The sequence below is a fragment of the Aphis gossypii genome, chromosome 2, assembly GCF_020184175.1.
Source record: "Aphis gossypii isolate Hap1 chromosome 2, ASM2018417v2, whole genome shotgun sequence".
NCBI classification, from domain to species: domain Eukaryota; kingdom Metazoa; phylum Arthropoda; class Insecta; order Hemiptera; family Aphididae; genus Aphis; species Aphis gossypii.
Window position 1 is genome coordinate 64626577 of NC_065531.1, and position 11199 is coordinate 64637775.

The following is an 11199-nucleotide window of genomic DNA, read 5'->3' on the forward strand; positions in this document are numbered from 1 at the left end:
ATAATAATATTAATATTTTAATCACTATAAGAAGAACTTATGAGGAACTTTGTATTGTATTAATATTTCAAGAATTTCTATTGGGCCAAAAGAATTTTGAGAAAAATTGAAAATTTCAGTTGTCTACAAATAACTCAAAAAAATTTTGAAAATTTAACTGTATATTGATAACACTAATATAAACATTAGGTGAAAATTTCAAGTATTTACAGGGATTAGTTTTTGAATTACAACCATATAAAAAATCGATTTTTTTGAAAACTGTTGGAAAATATTAACTTTTGACCTCTATAATGCACCAAGGATATTCACTTTTACATCGGAAACCACCCCCAAAGTTTGAAATTGAAGCATTATTTCGAATAGTTACGCTGTACACAGACAAAAAAAAAAAACACATCATTGTAAAATCAATACATTCATCACTCCGTTCAGAATCTAAAACGAAAAAAGTATAGTATTAAAATTATAGTGGGATAAATATTTCCAAAATATTAAGATATTAAATTAAACCAACAAAAGAAAATGTAATTTGCTTTTGCTGTTCTCTTGCCAGTATTATGGAGAATATAAATATTTTTTTAGAATGAAAGTCTGAGTAAGCGTTGCGAGTGCCATGTACTGTTGAAATTCGAATTGTGAATGCATATGAAGTTGCCTAGAAAATGTTCCTTAAAATTTAATAGTTACGATGCCTCTTAAAACTTTCGAAATTCGTTTATTCGAATTTTTTTCCCATATTATAATAAATAACACGAATGGCTATTTTCAAATTTTCAAATAATCAAAAAAAAAAATTTTAAATGTTTTTTAATTTTTGTTTTTAGACTGTAAAAAAAGGAGGATGGCAACGGTTCCTAAACTTTTTTTCGCGGTGCCTTTTTTATGATCAAATTTAGCCGCGATTCCCTGCTGTGAATACCACGAAAGACGGAACAAAAAATAAATTTCTATACATTTTAAATTATTTATTATGAGCCGTAAAGACCACAGTTTGGGACCGCTGTCTTATGGCGTATAGGAGTACTGTGTGTCTGTGTAGGTACTTAAATAGTGTCTACTATAATTTGTAATTTATTTGATACCTACAGTCTACACTTATTAAATAGGACTTGGTAGCTTAGTTGTATAATACCTATAACTTACCAGCATGATTTCTACCACTATGAGATGAAATAAATAATAATATTATGAATTATGATTTATAATAATTAAAGGTGTTGGTACATACAGTTGAGACATGAATGATACATATTATATACCTGGTAAAATAATTTGATCATCCAATATTAATTAATTTATATTTTTTATTTTATATCTAGGGATCTATTGGACGCGTGGAATCTATTTGACACCGGGGGATCTAAATGACATGTGATCTATTTGACACGGGGATCCAATGGACGTCGGGGATCTAATTGACAATAGAGGATCTACAATGTAGGGGATCTAGGCGTCCGTTTACCAAAATAATATTCATTATCATTAAGATAATAGCACAGAACATATATATAATATATAAATATATCTGTGGTGATGATAGTACGGTTTTTTTCATAGATAATATTATCTATAGTTTTTTTAATAATTCTAATGCCGTGGTAAATAGATATTAGCACAGAACAATATTAATTATTAATGATATTAAGTACACTTGTACTTATATCAGTTGTTGTATCCTTGCTATAGATAAATTGATAATATTCACAATATTAAAACACAAACCATAAAACTTTAAGTTTGTACATTTCAAACTTCAAGTCTACTTTAGAAGTCTGATACTGTAGTATTTGCATTTGCACCTGGTTACAGTACATGCTTAGACTTGTGAGTATTAGTTAATTAGTTAATTATATTTTATTATAACATAACACATTTTATATTAGCTGATCATAAGATATTTATTAATTTACCATATCAAATAAATAATATAATATATTTATCTAAAACTTATTACATCATTTTTTCTATTTGTTATAGTACTATTGCAATAATCATTATAAAATTTATTTTTCTTTTAGATATTGCAAGCAGTTTTTAGTGTAAAACTGAAAAATGGCGTCTAAAAGTGGTGCTGTTGAAGTGTCTGAAGGGTAAATTATTTTATTTATAACTTGCGCTTATGTATTTTACATCCCTTAATTCATAATATTCTACAATGGTTCATCAAAATTTGAATTTTGAATTTTAGAATATTGTTATTTTGAAAAAAAAACCGCTTAGAAATTTATTATTTAGTAGTTTAAACTGTTCCTTTCCGTAAAATATGTATGTTTTATTATATCTTTAATCACTAGGGTTGAATCATTTTCTTTTATTGCGTAATATCAGTCCTTGTCCCTAGGTTAGGTTGTAATTGTAAATATTTAATTAATTATGTTATTTTTTATAATATTGAGTTAAGAAATATAATGCTTACTAATATTAGGCATAATATAGTCTACAGATTTATTTTTATATAAATTAATTTTATAGTAGTATTATGTGCAATATTATAATAATATCTTTATAAATATTAGATTGTACCTATTCCATTTTTATTGTGTTTATTTTTTATTTGTGATATTAATTTTAAATTGTGTATTAGTGAGCAAGTTAAATCTAAAAGTCAATTAAAAAAAGAAGAGAAACTTGCAGCCAAAGCAATGAAGAAGGAACAATTCAAAGCAATGAATGTAAGATTTTTACTTTTTAAGGATTCTTAAAAACAAATTTCTAATTAAAAATCAATTTATCAAATAATAATTAACTTTTATAACTGTTCTAATAAAATGCAATAAGTTAAATTTTGTATTTTACTAGTTCTAAAAATAAATTTAAGTCTTATTGTTGATTTTTAATTTAAATAGAAAGCAAATACTAATGACCAAGAATCTGGTGAAGACATCTCTGTTGGAAAGTATGGAGTGTTAAAAATGATCCAAAGTTCAAAAAATGATGTATCTGATCGAGTATTTGTGGATGTAAAAAACATTATGACTCTTTTAGCTGACAATAGTGTTTGGATACGTGGAAGACTTCATACTAGTCGTGCTAAAGGCAATTAAACAAATAAAGTATAATATGTATTTTATGTATTTTAACATATTTTATTTTTAGGTAAACAATGTTTTATGGTTGTCAGACAGCAGCAATGGTCTATTCAAGTGTTAGCTGTAGTATCTGATACTATTAGTAAACAATTTGTGAAGTTTTGTTCTAAGTAAGGAAGAAAAAATCATTAATTGTTAAATATAAACAGTAATTATTTATTTATTTTGATATTTGATTTATAGTATTAGCAAAGAGTCTATAATAGACGTCAAAGGTAAAGTTACAAGAACACCTTCTAAAATTGGATCGTGCTCACAACAAGATGTTGAATTACATATTGAAGAATTATGGGTTGTTAGTCAGTCTGCTAATCAACTTCCTTTACTTATTGAAGATGCATCTAGGCCAGTTAAAGGGGATGATGATGTAAAATATTATCTACATTAATATTTATAAAATGTGAACTATTTGCACTTAATTATGATTTTCTATATTATATATATATATGCATGTTATAACTACATAAAACTTATAAAAAATTTTTCCTATAACTACGACCTTAGCTATTATAGTTTCCTTATAGTATACTATATATTTATATTTATCTGCCATACAACCAGACTATAACCTTTCATATCTAATTAAAAACTATAATGAATTGCACATAAATGTATATTTTTAATTTTTTTCCCCTTTTATTTAAAATTTATAATCTATTCTAAAATCATGATTAGTGCAACAAGTATGTCTCATAATATTGAAGAATTATACTCTTATAATTAATTAATTATTTGTTTATCTTAGGATCAAGGTTTAAATATTAAAGTTAATCAAGATACAAGACTAGATAATAGAGTAATTGATTTACGTACCCCTGCAAATCAAGCTATTTTCCGCCTTGAGGCTGGTGTTTGTAATCTTTTCCGAGATTCGCTCACTGCTAAAGTAAGTTAGTTATAACTGTTATAATATATATTATTTTTATTTGTTTAAAAATGTTGTATTATTTTTTATAATAACTGAAAATATTTTGGGTTAGTAAATTATGACAGAAATACTCAATTTATATTAATATAATAAACCAAATTCAAAGTTTGAGTAATATTTAATTGAGTATATTTTATAATTTAATTGGGTTTGTAAGTTTGTTGTCACCTTTTTGATGCAATACTTTTTATTATTATTATTATTATGTAATCTATTTATTTGAAAAAAATGTTACTATTATGTTTTCCCATTAAAAAATTAAAAATTAGTTCATTTTTGTACTATTTTTTTCAACCTAACATATTCAGTAAATTCAACTATTATTGTTCTTACAAAATTAACTTATTTATATGTACTTTTTTTTTTACTGCAATTATAGTTCCAAAATATTTTGTTTATTTAGGGTTTTGTTGAAATTCATACTCCAAAAATGATAAATGCAGCAAGTGAAGGTGGAGCAAATGTTTTCACAATATCATATTTCAAAGGCTCTGCTTATCTTGCTCAGTCACCTCAATTGTATAAACAAATGGCAATTGCTGGTGATTTTGATAGAGTATTCACAGTTGGTGCAGGTATGACTTTTTTTTATTATTATTATAATCATTAATATTATTTATGTTTAACTTAAATATTTTAATGAAGTTAATTACCTAATATTTTTATATTTTAGTATTCAGAGCAGAAGATAGTAACACATATAGACACTTAACTGAATTTGTTGGCTTGGATTTAGAAATGGCTTTTAAATATCACTATCATGAAGTAGTTGACGTTATTGGTTCACTTTTTACCAGCATATTTAAAGGATTACGTGACAAGTAAATACATTTGTATATTTATACATATTCGTTTGAATAAGTAATTATTACTCATTAAAATTAAATAACTTAAAAACATAAATCTGTATAGTAATACAAATCATGATAAAGTAATAATAGTAATATAGGCAATTAATTTAAAAACTAATTATGTTGGTTGTGCTTAAGTAAATATTGTATACCATTATTTTGTATTCTTAATATTAAATAGTATTGATGGATTTTTATTCTTAGAAATTTCAGATTCTAATCTATAAAAATGAAATTACAAACTTTGGTTTAAAAAATCACCTAGGCCATGACCAAATCACAAATAAAATAGCAATCAATTTGTCTAAAAAAAACAACATTTTATTCTTAACTAGTATATATAGTATATAGAATTTTTATATTTTTTCTGGTTGATCGTATGATATGGTAAGTGAGCACACAATTTGTTTCATAAACAATTTAAAAAATAAATCTTTTAGTACATATTTCGTTTTTTTTTTATTTTTTAGACATTTTTAAAGTATACACTATTATAATATAAGAAAAAAATATTATATTTTTATAGTTTCAATTAATATCAAAATAAATTAATAGGTATACTTGTATGTATAAACGGTTTTCCCAAATATGACTTTAGATCAATAATCGGGAAAATAAATTATGTATACTATGATAATAAAGTATTGATTACGACCATGATTGAACATAAATATTATTTCACTATAGTTCAAAAAATAATAATTTTTTTGATTATTTTTCATTTTTCATGCATATTTAAGATTTTTTAGTACTTACTTGGTTAATATTTAATGCATATAAATCTAGGCTCTACTTATATCTACTACTATATACTTTGTTCGTTGTACCACAGAATATCAGTGAATTCTGTGGTTTTACTTTTTCTCTTATCTAGAAGCATTGAGTTATTATCATAAGCTCAAACATCTTCCGAAGTTTTTATCATCTAATCAGTTTACTACTTAAATAATTAAAACTCTTTGAAAAACTAATTTTACTTAGAATAATATCATTATTGACAAACTTAAAGTTATATTCCCAAAATCTTTTTTTGGTTTCTGTTCCTAACACAATATAGTAAATTCATAGAATCATAAACACAATTTTAGCCTCTTTGAAAATATCAATTTTTCTGCAGAGTATTTTTAAATATATCCCAGAATTTTAGTTGCGTTTGGCATAACTGGCTTTAATTTAAACTTAAACATTCTTTTTTCATAATTTCAATTACACAAATCATATCTTGTGACAACTGATCACTTTCAAGTCTCAATACATTAAAAAAAATGAGTATTCTGCTGTTCAGAACATTAAAACTGCAGTTTCCCTTTTCATCCTAATCCTTCTAGTCAATCACTGTAATCAAAGGGGACTTATAATGATACATACCAAATACAGTCCTCCGTAATAATTTAAAATTTAAAACAGTTAACAAATTGTAAAAAGCTACTACAATAAATTGCAATCTAAAATAAAGCATACAAACCCATTTATTAAAAAAAAATATACCATTTTACATTATCACAAAATTATCAGTCAACAAAAAAGAAGCTGGGATATAGACCTAAAATTAAATATGTAAAAAATTAAAATTTTTAATTCTAAGGTTGTATTACTGAATGGTTTCCTCTTCATACTTTTCATGGAGTTGCTCTAAATTTTATCATCTATTGTTTATTTATATATAACAGATTATAAATACATTTTAAGAGAATAAAATAATCAAACTTGAATTATAAATTTAATTTATTTTAAGTCTAGGACATAACATTTTTATATTATTTTAAATATACATGTAAAAATATAAAATATAAATATGTTTTTATTTTATAGTTATCAATCTGAAATTAAAACAATTTGTGAACAATATCCAGTAGAACCATTTAAATTCTTAGATCCACCTTTAAAACTTGAATTTCCAACTGCTGTTAATATGCTTCGCGAGGCTGGAGTTGAAATGGGCGATGAAGATGATTTATCAACACCAAATGAAAAATTACTTGGACGTTTAGTTAAAGCAAAAGTATGATAATTATTTTACTAAATTAAATATTTTTTTTCACTTATATTACTAACTTTTTATAACTATATTTTATTATATAGTATGATACAGATTTCTACATTTTGGATAAGTTTCCTCTTGCTATTCGACCTTTTTACACCATGCCAGATCCTGATTCAAAAGTAATTCTTAGTATTTTACCCTACAATTTAAAATTTTTTAATTGGTTTAATGTTTAAATCCTTAATAGGTAGCTTCTAATTCTTATGATATGTTTATGAGAGGAGAAGAAATTTTATCTGGTGCTCAGAGGATACACGATTCTGATTACTTAATAGAAAGAGCTAAGCATCATCAAGTTGGTATGTTTATTCTAGAATTATGTTGATCCATGAAAAACATAAAAAATTTACTAAGTTTATTAACGATATATTATTTGTTTAGACATTGAGAAAATTGCAGCTTATATAGACGCTTTCCGATACGGATGTCCTCCTCATGCTGGTGGTGGAATTGGGTTGGAGAGAGTTGTCATGTTGTACTTGGGTTTAGACAACATAAGAAAAGTATCAATGTTTCCTCGTGATCCTAAAAGACTTACTCCATAATTTCATTTTACTTTATAAAATATTAATATTATTATTTTTTTTTAAATAAAGTATGTTAATAATGAATTATGTTATGCAATTGTCTTTAAGATCAATGAAGCATTTAATAATAAAAAATTTAAATAAATTTAATTTTTTTGTGTTCTATCTTTATAATTAAAGTACAAGATAGTAGTTTCATACTTTTTAATTATTAAACTAATGAGATATAGTCACAGTATTTTAGATTCTAAGCAGAGCTTTAATAAAAATTTAGTACAAGGTTATCTTTAAGTTGTTTTTACAGGAACTATAAAAACATAAAAATACTCATGCAAAATGTTTTTATTAATATTTTAATTTCAAATCTTAATGCAATTTGATATTAATCAAAAAATTATTATTTTGTTGTATTTCTAAAACTTAATTTGTTGAGACTTTAACTTAACCTAAGTGTGAATATTGTTATTTACTTCTATAAACAATATAATTTTTTTTAAATAAATAGATACATTTTAAGCTATTCATACCATGAACCTATTTGCCTTATTCATACTGTTACAGTGTATGTTAATATTAACTTATTTGTTAAGGAAGGTTATTATAGTATGTTAACTATTTAATACACGTAACTTTAAAAATGTATTCATCCTATCATATTACGGATAGTAAAATTAATTAATTTAATAGTAATATAAATATTCTATAAAATATGTAGGCTGAAAGTCTCTGCTCAGAATTGATTTTTATCATAAAAAATAATATTTATTGACTATTGTTGAATTACAGCTCAATACTTCCATAGTTCAATTTTCAGTGACCCACTCAATGATGAGGTACATCAATCAGTCTACACCTACAATATATTAGAGCAGCATTTCCCGCACTGTGTTTCGCAGACCCCTAGGGACGCACATCTACTAGAGGAGGTCCGCGAACGTAAATTGAAAATTCTATAATATACTATATAGTATGTATAAAAATGAAAATTTTATTTTTATTAAGGGGGGGGGGTCTGCAATCATTTTTACACTATCTCTAAGGGGTCTGCTAGAGAAAAAGTTTGGAAAACGCTGCATTAGGGTGTTATAGGTTCATAAGGGGGGAGGTTAACATCGGTAACCTACTTTTACAGAGCATTTTTATACTTAGGGCCTTTCTTACAATGTCTAGTTAAGTGTCAATTAAGGCTAACCGGTAGAATTCTATCGGTTAACTCATGATAACTTTTTTCCGGTTAGTGTTATCAGGTACTAACAGAACATTGTAAGAAGTAAGAACGGACCTTAGTGAATATTTTGAAATTAGAATGCTTTTATAAATGTTTTCAATGCATTTCAAATTTCTAATTATTACTAACTATTTGTATAAATAATGTTAATACAAAATATTATGTAGGTCTATTAGGTTTATGTTATGATGTTGATGTATAAAAAGTATAAATTAGCTAAATATCTACTGTTGAGATCAGGGGTGGATTGAACAAATTCACCAAATTTCTGTAATCTGTAGGTATACTTATGTACAATATTATTAATATCAACGACTTACAATCATATAAAATGGTTTTTGAAGTGCAACATTTAGTTTCCATTTTTTCTACTTTCAACTATTAACATATTTTTGGTCAGCAGCCGAGCAGTTCACTATTTCTTTTTTTAAAGCGTTTAAAATTCAAATTTTTACGAAATATGTCAAAATTTCGTAAATTTGCAAGTAAATTTGTTAAAATTTTTTAGTATTTATGATATCTAAGGTTAAAAATTTTAATACGAAGTATTCCATAATTTTTCCTCCAAATAACTATAAAGTATAAAAAAACTTGAAGCGTCATTAATCATTATAGAATCTCAAACGGTTTCAAATATTTGTTATCATTCAAAAGTATAAGTCGTAGATACCTACTTAAAACTTTCACCAGTTACCTATTTATGTTGCCATTTTCTTGAAATGATCAACACGATTTAATTTTCAAAATAGTTCGCTTATTGAAAGGCTATTTATAGGCATTTGAAATATTGGTGTTTTTTTTTTTAAATTCGATCAATTTTTTTTTTTGCAAAGTCAAAATACTTGAAAAATTATAAAAATAAATACACATTTTTTTTTATTAGCGTTTGAAGTTCAAATATTAACAAAATTCTTCAAAATCATGTTTGCAAATTATTTTGTAGTTAAAAATGTATAAAACATTTTGTATAACTAGGTACCTAGCTAATAGTTGTAAATTGAATACAAGATTTTGTAAGTTTGGTTTAACAATAATTATAAAAGAAGTTGAGCGTTGGCCAGTTAAAAAATAAAATTATCTTAAGTTAAATTTGTACGAAATTCAAAACTCACGCGTAAAATAATAATTTACTATCAAGTACCTAGTTTAAGATTTTTGTTACAGTTAAAAATTACTAATTGTAGAAACTTGAAATATAGGTACGTCATTTGTTTAAATTGTCGTTTTCTGTACAAGCTTAGGTTTGGAATATTAATTAAAAATTACCTATATTATCATTGATGGATGCTTAATATATGTCTATAGAAGTTTACAGACCAATTATTATCCACCCTTCAGTTAAATTATTTGTTTAACAACTCATCTCTATTAATTGAAGGTATTGTAAAAATATATCACGAAGAAAGTGAATACATTGTTCATTAGCCCATACATAGGTATGCAATTTTTCTCCGTGATCAGGACTATTTACAAATAATGATTTTAGATCGGTTTTATTTTGCCTACTGACTATTACACACGCGTAAGACAAAAAATAAAACATCATTGCTTTAAATAAAATAGATAGCAAACTCTTAAATTTAATTAATATAAACTTAATTGTACGTATAATTCGAATATGGATACACATTTACTCTTTATTATGTAATATAGGTATATCAAATGGCTTAACTTCACCCGTCACCTACACTGTTATTAGCGTAAATATTTGCGTGTAGGTAATTGGGATATATTAAATATTTCAGTCGTAATACCCAACCAGTTATTAAAATTTGTAAAATAGTTCAAACGCATACATTATACACATCATTAAATAGGTACTTAAATGTAATATAATAGTATAATACGATAGCGAATAAATGTAATTTTGGAAAATATAAATTACCTACAGTCAATCATATTAGCCAAAAGCCTGACCCACGCGAACGTTAATAATAACTGTAAGTCCAAGTACAATAAAGTATCGTGTTTAACGTTTGCGTTCGCTCGTTATTATAATACATCACGTCGTCGGCGGGCCTTAAAAATACCAAATTCGGCGGCAAGTGGTTATTTTTTTACACTCTTTTTCTATCCATGAACGCGGTTTTAAGGTTACGTTCGTTCCAGTCGTCTCTGAACGAATTATCAATGAATAGATTAAATCAAAAAAAAAAAAGGCACGGATATTCTTATGACGTGCGTTCAAGTGGACCCTGCGCTCTAGATCCCTGATTGCGCATTTGTCCCTACGTGACGTGTGATCGCTATACAAGGCAATTTTATTGTCAACGAAATACGTCGTTTTTTTTTTTTTTATGACGGATTAAACGGATAGCTGATAATTTCCAATATAAATCGTGTTATCAACAACGACAGTAAAAGAGTCGATGATCGGAAACGTAAGAGCCATAAGAGCGAAATTCCACCGTTCCACGGCGCGCAATGACGCCGATCCCGCGAAAGGATTAATAGTAAAATATGAAAATGCGGCGGAACGGGCCGCCGCCGACGTACTCGCGCGCGGCAGTCGGCGGCCGCTACTACGCA

General features: G+C 26.0%; 1 protein-coding gene across 1 annotated transcript; it reads left to right on the forward strand.

The window, feature by feature from the left end:
* The first annotated feature begins 1594 nt into the window (after window positions 1–1594).
* LOC114131501 (aspartate--tRNA ligase, cytoplasmic) lies at window positions 1595–7592 on the forward strand. The gene is made up of 13 exons (XM_050201280.1): window positions 1595–1827; window positions 2022–2093; window positions 2588–2675; window positions 2850–3039; window positions 3100–3202; window positions 3276–3459; window positions 3838–3978; window positions 4424–4595; window positions 4694–4841; window positions 6684–6873; window positions 6954–7034; window positions 7103–7214; window positions 7297–7592. The coding sequence occupies exons 2-13, from the start codon at window positions 2056–2058 to the stop codon at window positions 7458–7460; spliced, it is 1611 nt and encodes a 536-aa protein (XP_050057237.1). The 5' UTR covers window positions 1595–1827; window positions 2022–2055; the 3' UTR covers window positions 7461–7592.
* Window positions 7593–11199: the final 3607 nt, after the last annotated feature.